This window comes from Episyrphus balteatus, chromosome 4 (genome assembly GCF_945859705.1).
Source record: "Episyrphus balteatus chromosome 4, idEpiBalt1.1, whole genome shotgun sequence".
NCBI classification, from domain to species: domain Eukaryota; kingdom Metazoa; phylum Arthropoda; class Insecta; order Diptera; family Syrphidae; genus Episyrphus; species Episyrphus balteatus.
The window spans coordinates 79,071,774-79,086,973 of record NC_079137.1 but is presented as its reverse complement, the minus strand read 5'-3'; the positions used below and the strand labels follow the sequence as shown (position 1 = coordinate 79,086,973).

Here is a 15,200-nt window from a genome sequence, read left to right as displayed (position 1 = left end):
TTGGATTTTTGAAAATTTAATGTAGGTACCCAGAATTTTTTTTTGAGGATTGATACGCTTGTTTCATATTATAGTACAGGTAAAATAGGCATTTATAAAAAAAATTGTTACACCCATGAAACTTGGCAAAAAGTTTGCTTTTAGGATGAGAACCAAGTAGAACAAAAGTTGGGTGGAAGGGTGTTTTTTCGCGGACAAGAGGAAGGGGGTGAAGGTCAAAAATATACTGAAAAATATTGTTTGTTGAATATCATCATATGACACATGTTTTGAAGGTAATTTTTAATGTTGAATCTAATGACATAAAAATAAAGTTAATACGATTGCTCTAAGAGAAGTTATTTCCGATTAAAACCCAGGGTGCTTGTTTTTTGATCTCAACAAGTAAAATATAACCGAAACCAATGTGAAAAAATTGCTACACTGACAAAATTTGGGATGAAGGTTTAAGATAAAACAGGGACAAAGGATTCATAAAGTTTTTAAAAATATTTTGGGTGAAAGGGTGTTTTTTTGATAGGTTAAGTTGTGTGTGAGAAAGGTATCATAACAGCTAACTTATATTTTATTAATTTTTAAAACTTGGTGAAATAGTTTTGGTTGGTTATAAAAAGTAAAAAATTATTTTGAGTTAAAGGGTGTTTTTTTTCAAGAAATGATGAAATTCGGAATTAGTACCACAAAAACTGGGAAAAAATTGTTACACCAAAGAAAATTGGTAAAAATGTTTCATTTATAACAGAAACAAAGAACCCAAACAGTCTATACAAATATTTTAGGTTATAGGGTGTTTTTTTTTTGGGAAATAGGAAAAATCCGCGATAAGTCTGATAAAATCAATGGTATAAATGGTACCCTTACGAAATTCATTAAATATGTTCTCTTTCCCATGGAAATTACGAATAATGTAAGTCTATAAATTTTTTTTATGTGAAAAAGTGTTTTTTTAGAAGTAAAGAAAATATGGGTATATTTGAAAAAGTGTGTATTACTAGAGTAATATTAGTGGTACCCTATTGAAATTTAGCAATTATGTTACTTTTAAGATAAGAAACAAGTACATAAAAAGTCTATAAAAATATCATGGTTATTAGGGTGTTTTTTTGAGTGAAAAAAAAAAATGATGGGTCACCCTAATGAAATTTGGTAAAAACATTGATTTTGGAATAGAAAGCAAGAATAAAGAGTTTTCATAAGAAAAATTTTTGTGAAAGGGTGTTTTTTTCGAAGCGAAAGTAAAATCTGTAATTGGTCCCAAAAAGCCAATGATTCATTTTATTTATGGTTTTTATGACAAATTAAACATTTATAAATAAGTTCTTACACGTTTTACGCGAATCATCCGCGAAAAAACACCCTTCCACCCAACTTTTTTTTTATAGACTTTTTTTGTACTTGGTTCTTATCCCAAAAGCAAACTTTTTGCCAAGTTTCATGAGTGTAACAATTTTTTTTTATTTATTGATTTTATGTACTATTTTACCTGTACTATTAGAAAAAATAATAAAGTAATTTTCAAAATTTGTCTGAGAATTATTTCATTAAGATAAGGTTTTCGACAAAATTCTTCATACAATTTTCCAAAAATTAGATTTAGAAAATAATTTTAAAATTCTATGGCCCAATTATGAACAGTATGCTAATAATTTTGTTGAGCTATCCAAATTTTTTGTCTTATATGACTGTGCTACTTTGAATTCAACTTCTATTGTTGATCCTCATAGATTGTTACAAAATGTACAAAAATCTTAAAATGGTAATGGACCAAAAGTACTCCCTTGCGGAACACCATAATATTGTTTTTCCTTTGCCCGAAATTTGTTTGTAACTAACAAATTTTGGACAAAGGAAAAAAGGGAATTATTTTTGGTCCATTACTATTTTAAGATTTTCTGTTATTTAAGAAGAATATAATATGTAGGTCTTAAATATTTTTTTTTTCGAAAATATACTTAAAGCTTAAAAATTTCAAGATCTAATGAAATTTTTCAAGCTTAAACCTTTTGTAACTAATTTAGTTGTATAACATTCCAAAATGTCAACACACACATATTAACAAAATAAGACAATTTCATTAAAGAACCATTTTCAAATTGTCATCCAAAGACATACACATATCCCTATTGCAAAATTACACACATTTTCTAAAAGTTAAACAAAAAGACAACTTTTTACCTCTGCAAATGAGCAGAGCACAGAGAAGAAGTATAAAATTACATATACTATACATATACAGACATTTCCAAATTATTTCAGAACAAGGACGAAAATCCAACGAGAACTTATCCCAAGCAACCACAATCAGTAAAAAGAAAAAAAGAACCCCCTTCTACACCAATCCCCCAAAAAAAAAAAAGAAAAAAACCCAAATTCTCAGTCAAAATCCAACATCAAAAACGTGTCGAATTTAAATTCAACAAGTTTTTTTTTCTACTTTGCTTTTGCTTTGCCTCTGAACTTTTACGTTCCTGCGGTAGAGCAGAGCAGAACAGCATATCACAACCAGAAGCCAGAACTCACTACACTGGCTTGACTTTTTCATGTTCGTTTTTCGTCGTCGTTTTTAGTTTTTTTTTTTTTTAACTATTTTTCTGTTGGTTTTTTTTTTTGCAGTCAAAATTCCTCTATTTCCTGTAAAACGCAAAAGTTCCTTTTTCCATAGCTATACTTTCATACTCATCTCGGTAAAAAAATATGTACAAAACGAATCTCTCTATTGTCGAGTTTGTGTGACAAATTTGCTCGCCAAGTCAAAGTAATGCATTTTTTTTTTTGTTGCCTTGTAATTCAAAAATTTTGAAGGGAAATCCCTTTAGAGGAAAGAAGGATAATATGTGTGATGCTGTGCTGAGTGCATGAAAAGTGTCAAAATAGAAATCCTCCCAAGTTTCGGGTGTGACACAAGGACATGCACCAAAAAACCTAACCAAAAACAAAGATAGACGGCGGCAAAAGCAACGTCAACCAACGACGAACGAAAATTGAGATAAATTTAATTTTGTTAAAATTACACACAGACAAAAAAAAAAGGACCAAAAAGGATATAATTAGAGTGAGAATGTGTAAAGAGCGCAGAAATCATCTCCTCGAGGAATTCAAATGAAAGAGGATATTCAACGACGACGGTGAAATGGTGACAGAAATCCTCGTCACACAAAACCTGACATCCCACCCAAAGAAAAAAGGATATTCACAAAAAAAAAATAAAAAATAAACCTTAAACAAAGGACGAGAGAGAATTTTTTTATCCTACCTGATAATCCATCGAGTTGCCATATCCCATGTGATTACACGAACAGGAACAATGTTTGATATGATGCTCCAGTTCATGGTCGAACATACCCGAACAAGGATGTTGATGTTGGTGCTGCTGGGACGATGGCGGAGGACCTACCCCATCCGTGGCAGTTGCAATTCCTGTTGACTTTGTTGATTGTATTGATTTAACTAAATCGTTGAAATGATTTGTCGTCCTAATGCCGCTACTGCTCGAGTCTTCATCGAGTAGCAGTTGTTGAAGTTGCCCCTTGGACGATGATGATGCTGCTGCCAACAGTGTGGAGGAGGAGGGATCCATAATGTCAGAGTCCTGATCACTGGTTCGGGTGGGATTCAGTGCAGATGCATCCAGTTCGATGGCACAACCGGACATGAGGAGACTTTTGGTCGGACTCTTTCGAATTGTGCACGTTATGCCCATTATGCTACCACCACCGCCACCGCCCGTTGCACTGCTATTGCTGCTGCTTCCACCACTTCTACCATCACCAGCACCACCACGACCAATACCACCCACAAAACTGTCACAACCTGTAAAACTTAAAAAGCTTTTATGTCGATGTTGTTGTTGTTTTTGTTTCTGTTGTTGTTGTTGATGATGGTGTCTTCGGGTGACTCCAACCGAACTGTTACAATTCCCATTGGTCAGGATGTCATCGTCCATGCAGCTGTCATCATGAATTAAAGAGGATATCTTTAACGGCCTTGTTCCACCCAAACCAACACCACCTACACCACCATTACCACCAGTTGCTGATAAAGAGGACGATGCTGAAGCAATCGATGGTGGTATTTCCGGTGAATTGGATTTACTCGAAGTTGCGGAGAAGAGCATCAGTCGCATCATTTCGATGGAGTCCTTGGTCAATGGGACCGTACACGAGCCACTATCTGTGGAATCGTAGTCGTTGTTATCACTAAGACTTCCCGACAACCCTAACCCACCACCCAATGTCCCCGATGGACTGCTGCCACCGCCACCTCCTGTGCAACTTGTGTAATTGCAATTGTAATTGCTACGACTGCGACGTCTTTCAAGACCTCCACCACCGTTGGCGCCACCACCACCGGAAGCCGCACTCTTCTTGCCCAATATCTGATGATGAAGACTCCGAAAGTGGCGACGTACAGCAGGACCACCACCACCCGAATGCGATAAAGTTGCACACCTTCGTATCGGTGGCGGTGTGAAAATGGGTGATGCAGTAAATTGCGGCGGCGAGAAAGTTCCGGTCGATGGCTTAGCAGAACCGGAAGACAATGCCGACGACAATAAAAATGGTTGTGTTGGAATTGATGATGTTGATGAGGGTTTTTTCTTTTTTCTACCAAGCGATAGAGTTGATGCAGCCACATCGGAGGAACGAAAAAGTGTTAGCGGCAGAGGTGGAACGTCCAGCAGGCCATCGCCGTCTAAATCACCACAATGCTCATTGATTGTGGGAAGGATTATCTGTGGTTGTGATGATGGTTGCTGCTGGTTGCTAGTAGAGGACGACAACGATGCATTTACTGGTAAAGCTGCACCGGATACAGGTGGCGGTGGTGGCGGTAGAGGGGTTTTAAATAAATTCGATTCACTTATCGCACGAAATTGAGCTTGTTCCTCCTCTTCTAGTGCCTTGAGAGCACGTAGATCCCATTCCCCGGATGTCATTAACTGTGTGTGTCTTTTTTTTTATAAAAAAAAAAATTTATTAATTTTGAATCCTTTTTTTATTTTTGTTGGTGTTTTAACCCTCATTCACACTTTTTTTGTGCTGTTATAAATTTCATTTGCAGACATCATTTCGAACGCGACACGAATCCGCGAGCGATTTTTTTCTTTTCATAATTAATTCCGCCAAATGTCATCGCTTTTTTTTTTCCTTCCACTCTCGAGAATTTATTTTTATATCCTTCGGCAGGATTCTCGTAGAATTTGTTATCCTTTTGTTCGTATTTATTTTCACGATTATCACGCTTCGTGGTCTGAATCGCAACTGAAGTGGTAACAAAAATTGTAAGCCATTTTATTGGCAAGACAGGACGAACGCAAGCAAAACATAGATTCCAAAAGTCTTACCCAGCATCCACTAACGAATCCTTGGTGCTGGGTAGTTTTTTATTTGGTTCCCTAGGAAAGGAAAAGGACTTTGAAATAGTCGAGTGTAGATAGAAATTGACTGGTTTTGGCCTTATCACCTTATTAACCCTCATAAAAACGAATACATTCCACAATAGAAAAGCTTATGTTCCACAAAAGCTTTTTTTTGCTTTTAGGAAGGTTATTTTTTTGAAGGACGGTGGGGATTGGAAGATACCTGTCTGATGCCACCTGTTCCGGGGTATTTGTAAAGTTTTTTTTTTTCATTCGGTCGGTCTTTTGGAATGTTAAACCTGATAGATATGGAGAGCGAGAGACTCGACCCGAGAGTTTTGTGTATGGACTTTCTGTCATATGAGCTGAAAATGGACTTCTTTTTTCGGGCAGGACAGAGGACAACTGTTGTTGGCAAAGTTTAAGTTGAGACCGAAAAAAAAAAAATTGAGAGCAAATTGGTTGACGACACATGAGGGTTTGATTGCTTTTCGTTCAGGACCTATGGGAATTTTCCCAAATATTGAGTAGGTACCTGTATGGTACTTTGCTAACTTTTGAGTTTCGAAAATCCTTCTTTTTAAAGAATTTTCCAAAATAATAAAGTTTTTTGGGAATTTTTTAACTAGCAGGCATGATTTTAAAGTTTTGTTTGTTGTTTTTTATCCCAAATAACAGGTGTTGAAGGAATTATTTTCTTACAGTTTTTTTTTTGCTTTTTTTGAAAATTCTTTTCCACTCGAGACAGCACAAAAAGCAAGTAGCAGCTAGTGGAATAATTGCACTATATTCGCATCAGTGGTTTTTAACTCTCACAGAGTCAACCATTTAAAGAGTAGAAGAGGTTATAACAAGGTAGAGGTACCTACTCTTGAAGTTTTTTTTGTAACATCTTAGCTGTGTGTCTGGTTGGTATGGCTTTTTTGCTGCACAGCAGGAAAATGCAGAATGCACACAGCAAAAATGCAAACAGTGAAAGAAAGTTTCTCCGCATATAGAGAGATAAGAACCGGTAAAGGTAAAAAGTACTTACCTATGTTTGTTACATCAAAAAAAAAAGGGTGCAGAAAAGGGGGTTTGTTGAGAATTTATGAAGATGGTGAGTAGAGGTGTAGGAGGAGGTAGTAAAAAACTTTTTTAAGTGGGATTATTGATATCATAAATGGTAGTTTTCTTTTCCTAGATGTTAATAAAGTGCTTTTTATTATGACTTTGGGGACATTTGAAATGAGGTTTAAATATTATTTGTAAGTTATTTTTTTTTTGTTCGGACTTTTGTATGTGGGTAGTTTTGAACTGAAGAGGTCAAAGGATATTTTATTTGGAAAACCTTTTAGAGAAACACTGATGCGGAAAGAAATTTAGTTATTGACATTATTTTAAATTGCTTATTTGGACACAAAGTAAGAGTTTTTCAATATAAATAGCACACAAGTTATAAAATTTGACCTAAAATTTTAAGAGCATATGAATGAAATGATAAAGTAGAGAACTTGCTCTCTATTTAGAAAATGTGTAGAGTTACACAATCAACATTAAGAACTCCAGCTCAAAGCCGATCTATTTTGATTTCTCAACAACCATTTTATCTGTTTCTTTTAAAAAGAAACAGATATTTATATTTTTATATCACTCTCAATTCAATTAAAAAAAGTATGAATTCTGACAGATTTCCACTTTTAAAAGCGACTTTAAATACAGGGTGTCCCACAGTCACCGCCCCAAATGAAAACCATGGATTCCTGAGGTCATTTGAAGTCGAAAAACTTAAGAGGTAATTTTCTCGTTTTCGTCCCGTTTTCGAGTTACCACGGTTTTTATGATTTTTGCTCTCTTGTCCTTTAACTGGCCTTATCTTTGCCAAACTAAGTTTGATTTGAAAGATTTTTTTTACAACCAATCAAGAATTTATTACAGTTTAAGTTTGTCTCAAATTTTTTTTTCTGCGGACAACCGTTTTTCCACAATTTTGCATCAAACACAATTTTCTTCGTTTTTTAAGTTGTTTTTTACACTTTCATATCATTTAAGTCAAAAAAACACGTTAATGAGTATCAATTTTTTGTCCTTTTTCTTAAAGCCCAGTTTATTTTCATAAAAAAAATAAGTTTTATTTCATAAAAAAGGCTACTGAAAGTAATTAAAATAAAAATAAACAAACTGAGTGAATTAAAAAAAAAATAATTTTTAAATAAAAAATTGATTTAAATAAATTAAATTTTTTTCTGAGCTTTATCTATTTGTTCTTTTCTTAATCACAATTGCTCAGAAAAAGTTTTTAATTCATTTAAATCAATTTTTTATTTAAAAATTATTTTTTTTTTAATTCACTCAGTTTGTTTATTTTTTTTTAATTACTTTCAGTAGCCTTTTTTATGAAATAAAACTTATTTTTTTTATGAAAATAAACTGGGCTTTAAGAAAAAGGACAAAAAATTAATACTCATTAACGTGTTTTTTTGACTTAAATGATATGAAAGTGTAAAAAACAACTTAAAAAACGAAGAAAATTGTGTTTGATGCAAAATTGTGGAAAAACGGTTGTCCGCAGAAAAAAAAATTTGAGACAAACTTAAACTGTAATAAATTCTTGATTGGTTGTAAAAAAAATCTTTCAAATCAAACTTAGTTTGGCAAAGACAAGGCCAGTTAAAGGACAAGAGAGCAAAAATCATAAAAACCGTGGTAACTCGAAAACGGGACGAAAACGAGAAAATTACCTCTTAAGTTTTTCGACTTCAAATGACCTCAGGAATCCATGGTTTTCATTTGGGGCGGTGACTGTGGGACACCCTGTATAATGGAGATTGAATAAATTGGGCCTAGATCCGTTTGGGTACTCCCCAAAACAAACAAAAAAATGTGAATATTTTGAGCCCAAATCGTATTATAGCCCAGGGAAATTAGTAATTTAAATCGCATTTTTCGCGGGACAAAATTTTTTTCATGGAATGTGTTCGGGTGGTTGTCCTTATCATAAAAGTCAATTTGTTGGGAAAATTGGAGGTTGGGAACAGCCGCCATCTTGGAAAAGAGATTGGTAGCGTTTTTATTGAATAGCTCCATTGTTATTCATTTTAACAGAAAATGACAAAGGTAGGACTTATTAACAATAAAATTATCTAAACAATGATATACAAAACAATTCCGTGAGTTGATTAAATAAAATTTTATAGTTGGTCAAAGTGCGGGTTTGTATCGCAAGGTTGGGACAAAATGACATTTTTTCATATATCTGACGAACTTTTGATTTGTTTGGATAATTCTTCAAGAATGAATTATAGTACTTATAATTACCTATAAAATGAGCCCACAATCGTTATTGTAACCATCGTATTGTAGAAGTAATCTAACTCCGAAACTCTCCATGTACTAGTCAAAAGTGAGAAAAAAGCTAGTTTTTTGCTAGTAGGCCGAGAAAATTTTGGGAGTAGAGGTATAACCAAAATATAAGTACGCAGTTTTGCTGCCATACTCGTGTTAATGTCGATTTCAAAGGTCTGACAACTCTAATTTTGGGCTTTATACGGTTTTTGGGGGGTTAAATAACGTAAGTTTTCCAGCTAACGTGAATGGGCTAAATTTATACTATTTGAAATTATAAATATAAAAGCTGATGCTCTATTATTTTTCCTAAATCTGGACACCTTAATCTCGGCTATGGGGTTAATAGAACTCACGATATAAGCTTTTTTAACTAACCATATCAGGCTTTTCAATTCAAATAAACAAACAAAAATCGAAACAAAAAAGCCTCTAAAACATAATCGTATAAACGGCTTATATCTTGAGTTCTATTGGTCACATCCTCAAGATTGGGGTGTCTAGATTTAGGAAAAATAATAGGGAATCAGCTTGTATATTTATAATTTCAAATAGTATAAATTTAGCCCATTCACGTTAACTGGAAAACTTACGTTATTTAACCCCCCAAAACCCGTATAAAGCCCAAAATTAGAGTTGTCAGACCTTTGAAATCGACATTAACACGAGTATGGCAGCAAAACTGCGTACTTATATTTTGGTTATACCTCTACTCCCAAAATTTTCTCGGCCTACTAGCAAAAAACTAGCTTTTTTCTCACTTTTGACTAGTACATGGAGAGTTTCGGAGTTAGATTACTTCTACAATACGATGGTGACAATAACGATTGTGGGCTCATTTTATAGGTAATTATAAGTACTATAATTCATTCTTGAAGAATTATCCAAACAAATCAAAAGTTCGTCAGATATATGAAAAAATGTCATTTTGTCCCAACCTTGCGATACAAACCCGCACTTTGACCAACTATAAAATTTTATTTAATCAACTCACGGAATTGTTTTGTATATCATTGTTTAGATAATTTTATTGTTAATAAGTCCTACCTTTGTCATTTTCTGTTAAAATGAATAACAATGGAGCTATTCAATAAAAACGCTACCAATCTCTTTTCCAAGATGGCGGCTGTTCCCAACCTCCAATTTTCCCAACAAATTGACTTTTATGATAAGGACAACCACCCGAACACATTCCATGAAAAAAATTTTGTCCCGCGAAAAATGCGATTTCATGCCCATATTTTGACTAATTGCCCTGAGCTATTAGCGTACCTACTCTAAAAATGTGTGTTTTATACATTAAAAAAAAAAGAGAGAAATTTTATTTTTCCTCCTGAAAAATTTAACCCAAAGAATTTCTTGCGGCTAAAATATGAGTTTTTTAAATTAATAAAAAAGTAGAAATGTGATCAAAAAGTGATTTTTAAGGAATGCTGGTCACGCATTTTTGTTTCTTATGTTAATTTTTTTTTACTTGCGATATACATAGGTACTATATATCCAGTTATGCATTCGTACAAAAAAAAAAGTTGAGATAACATTTTTCCATGACATTATGATGGTAGAGAATGCCAAAAAAGTGGGTCCCGGAAGTCCGTCTGTCAGTCTGTCTGTAAACGAAGCTGCAGGCTACAGCCTAAACGGATAGACCGATTGATGTCAAACTTGGTATGTAGAGTTATTTGGCGACTCTCCAGAGGGGTTTTTGGAACTAATTTTTTTGGACCAAAAATAACGGTACCGGTTTTAGTAAAATTGAAATATCTCAAAAACGGCTCCAACGATTTTATTTAAAAAATTCAAATGTTAATTTTAAGCTAAGGTCTATCTTTTAATGAAAATTTTTTTTTTTTAAACCATTATTAACGGTACCTGCCATAGAACCGTTTTTTTTTTTCAAATCCGATTATCTCCGAAACTGCTATTCGATTTCAACGAAATTTTGTGAAGAAGCATTTATATAATTTAAATATAAACCAAAAATAAGATTTTCAAAAAAATAATTTTTGTATTTTTAAAAAAATTTTGAATTTTTTTTTTTGAAAAATCAAATTTTCGAATTTTTTTGAAATTTTGCTTTTAAATGCTGATTAGTGATTTCTACAAAACGGCATACCAATTTTATTTTAAAACTTTTTTTCCAAAAAATTATTTATAAAAAATTAGTTTTTAAAAAACGGCTCTAACGATTTTGAAAATTTTTTTTCTAAAAATGCATCTTAATATACCAATCAAAACTGCATACTTGTTTCTATATAAAAAGTCTTAAAAATTTTAGCAACTTTTACTCTAAGAGCAAGTTCGTGCGACCCAGTCGTGCATTTTATTTTTTAATTAGTTTGATGATTTTATTATTTAATTAAAATTTTGGTGACATTTTTTTGGTTTAGGGAAAAAAGCTTTATAAAGGAGTGAGAGACAATTTTCCTTCGTTTAAGCGATGGAAACAATTTTCTCATAAATTGATTTCAAATATAAAAGAAAAATATTTTTTTGAACAGAACAGCAGGAGAGATATACTGAAGTCAAGAAAAAGGTTCTTTAACAGGTACCTAGCATTTATAACGATGCAAAAAAAATTTTTTTTATATCGAAAGTAGGATCTTGCAATGGTACATGTATGGGAATTGAGCTCGAGCCATAGCTGACATCTTGGATTGAAAAAAAAAAATCAAATTTTAGTGAATAAATTGGCTATTATTAATTTTTAACAAAAATTATGAAAAACCTGTACAAAATTGTATTTTCTACAAATTTTATCTTATTAATTTTTTATTTATGATGCACATTTATGATTGTCTAAGATATGATTAATAAATGAACTTCGGTTGATACATATAAATATTTACAGTGCAAATTTAACAACGCTTCCACGTGAAGTTTGAAAAAAAAAAATAATGACAAAATCATGTTAATATAACATGATATTTTTTCAATCAACTCACAACCTTATTGATCATGTAACTAGTTTAATTATTTTAATAGTGTAAATAGTGTAAAAAAAATCGTGTTAGGTTCCTATAACTTTTGTAAAATCTGTATGAGATAACACACCTTGTAATAATAACATGATCCTTGTTAATTACCTACATATTGCTTTTTTTAAGTCTAACCAGAAGACGCAAACTGCAATTAAGTTCAAAAACCATTTATTATTTTGAAAAAAATAATATTACCTTTAGGACGTTTTCATCTGGCGTTTTCACAGTGCATAAGTAGGTTTGCAAAAACAAATTTAACGGAGATGTAAATCAACGTCAAATGTACCCAAGAAATGCGTTTTTGACCGTTAATATTGAAGTTTTCAAAAACGTGATTTGAAATTTTGACTTCGGATTCAGACTCAGCACACAAAAATCTTTTAGAAAAGTGGAAGCTCTATTTTCGTTACCGATCAATGTGTTTTACTTTTTCTCTGAGTGTACTCAATGCTGAGTTATGTAGATGGAATATGAATTACCATGAATTACTTTCTTTTACATTCCATTTTAATTAACATTTATTTTCCCAGTGTCTGTATTATTTAATTTTCAGTAATTATACTTATCTTTTAAAAGATATCAAAATTAATTAATTTATTCATTTAAATCTTAAATACCTTTGATTTGTTTTAAAGAATTCAAAAATTTCTCAAACCAATTTGTTTCATTTCGGAAGAAAAAATTAATAATCTTCCCTCAAGGTAATTCCATTTTTTTCCAAAGAAGAAGAAATTATCCCAAAAAAAAGAACACATCCTACCTTAACCATCATTTTTCACATAAATTACAATTCGTCTTCTTTTAATCTAATTTAATTCGCCAAACCAACGAAGAGAAAAAAAAAGATGAATTCTTTAGCAATAATTCAAATTGACTTAGTACAACACCCGATATTTTTTTTTTGTACAAAAATATTCAACAGAATATTTTAAAGGTTTCATCTTTTTTTTTTGCCTTCTTTTTTTTGTATATTCGTCTTGGTTTCTTCTTTATTTTTTCATTTTTCGTTGCAAATATTACCTAAGCTTATCGCTTCCAGACCTAAAGTGTGCAAATCCGAATTAATTTTCTTAAACTCACTCTACAGGGGATCTTTTACATATATTTTTTTTTTTAGGTTGCCCAACCTTTATGACAAGCTATCCGGCAACCATCTATATCGCATCAGAGTTAAACCAGCCAGCAGCAAAAGCCATCACATCAGTAACTCATAATAACGTCTTACTACCTTCATTACTCAACAGGTGTAGAGATATAGTACACTTGCTAACCGCCAGGTTTCTAGCTTTTCTTTCTTCCAACACTCGTCTCTCCACTCACACTCCTTTTTTTCTCCCGCTGATGATGTCTTGGCATAATCGGGCAATAAAATCACCACGCCATGTTCAAAAATGTTTGCTTTTCAAATCTTTTCAAAAAATAATAATTTTAGTCCATACCGGAGGGCTTTTTTTTTCGCCGCCATCCCGCCCTCTAGCGGAAAGAATGCGAAGATGGGGTTAAAAATGTGTATTTTTTGTATTCCTTTGAAAAAAAAAGAAGAAAAATGACATCCGGAAAAAGGATTCACTAAGAATTTTTTCTGCCGCCCTTAAAAAAAAAAATTGAATACCTTTTCATACACAGAATAAATAAAAAAGGGACAAAGGTATAGAGTAGGGCTTTTTTGTTTGTGTAAAATGGAGAGAATGTCACTGCAGTCAGTGAGAGCGAGTGTATACCTTTTGTGATGATGAGTTCTTCCGTCCGTTCGTGTTGGGATTTGTGCCAACTCATTATTTATGGAAATTCAAAGCAGATGCATTGTCCTACACATGATGACATGGAGAGTTCTCCGAACTCTGATCCTCTTACAACTTGCAATTCCCCCAGAACGTCAACAGAACGTTAGAGAGAGTAGTTCATCGAACGAGCAACGTATTATTATTTTAATTTTATGTACACAAATGCAAATGCAATTGTTCTATACTCCCCCATTCATGGGTTGTAGTCAATGTGTTGGATGTAGGTACTCTACAATACTGTGGAGAGTTTTTTGACAGTTGTGTAGATAATCTTTAGATGCTTGTTCCAAGTTGTCAAATAAACGATTTGAGGTCGGACACATGACAGAATCATTGTGGTACAGCCTTAAATCTGTCACTGAAAACAAAACAAATGATCGCTTGTTTTTGACGTTTCAAATGAATGCATCCAGCAATGAATTTTGACAGTTACATAATAGGTCTGTTTGGGTACTGCCTAAAATAGAAATATTTCTCCTTTTTTGTAACATTTTTAACTCAATTCCTGTTGGGGAACTCTGGAACTGTATAGTTTTGTACATTATTTTTGACAAAAATTAAAATATTTCTGTTTAAAGCAGTACCCAAACAGACTTAATGGCTCAAGTATTTGCATTTTTCGCTTTGAGAAAAGCGATGACATGGCATGAATTCGTCATCTATTTATTGTTGTTAGTCTTTTCTCAACGCCAAGTTGATTTATAACTCAGTTTTGGTTCTGGGTAAAAAGTTGTTTTTGTTCACAATAATTTGGAGTGAGATCATAGGCCTACCAATCAGTAGCTCCTTCCAAGTTTTTCCTAGTTTTCCCTAGATCAATAGCTTTTCCCCAGATCTGTTTGTTTACTTTGAAATTTTAGGCCTGTCGATCATTGGGCTTTTAAGCAAGAAGCGCTCAAACGTCAAACAGTGTACTTTGATGAAACTGACATTTGTTTTTCTATTAGAAAGCATCTCTGGGAACTATAAAATTATGTTTTTTAACAACAAAAAAAAAATCAATTTAACAAGAGTCTTTACACAGTTAGCAACAATTAAGCTAATAAATTCATACGAAAATTAATTAAAAACCCGTGTTTTATTTACTAAAAAATTGGTATCTGTCATGTTCATCAAAGTCGGAGTTGTCAGATTTGCCTATATGGCAGATTCGCTTACATTTTTATTAGCTTCTTCTGAGACCTGTCTGCTTACTTTGAGATTGTGGGCCTATCGATCAATAGTCTCTATCTCTCTAAGTTAAAAGAATGCAGAGAATAAACAGTCTAGTCAGATGAAATTTGACATCGTCCACAAAATTAAGTGAGGCAACTGAATAACACAAAAAGTGAAACGTTATGAACATGAAAAAAAAGTATTGGCCCTCTAATTGTCCCCTGTGGGACTCCTAATACTCCGAATATCAATTAGAATTATCTTATAGCAATAGCCATTTTGGTGTGGATGACCGGAGGCAGGACCTTAGATATCATGAAGGACACCTAAAAATTTCTTTCCACATCACTGTTTGAGGTACAATTGCCATTTTGACCCAATAAACTCCATGCCAACCACATACACTCTAACGTTTCCAGACACGTTATCGTCTTAATTCGATTTAACACTTTATGCTTGCGGATAATTGCAAAATGGTCGGCAACCGATATACTTTCCGGCAGGCCATCATCATCGTCATCAACAGCATTGGCATCCAACTATACAAAACTTCGACTCTAGCCGTTCGCGTACACTAAAACCGAATTATCGGCCGAC

The 15,200-nt window shown here is 33.1% G+C and overlaps 1 protein-coding gene across 1 annotated transcript in view; it reads right to left on the bottom strand.

Annotated features, from left to right (window-relative positions):
• LOC129919570 (uncharacterized) overlaps positions 1-5,275 on the bottom strand; it is a 220,786-nt gene extending 215,511 nt beyond the window's left edge. Inside the window, exon 1 of the mRNA XM_056000502.1 lies at positions 3,254-5,275. Within this exon, the coding sequence (XP_055856477.1) occupies positions 3,254-4,936 (1,683 nt within the window). The 5' untranslated portion in view covers positions 4,937-5,275. The remainder of the gene's footprint in view (positions 1-3,253) is intronic.
• Positions 5,276-15,200: the final 9,925 nt, after the last annotated feature.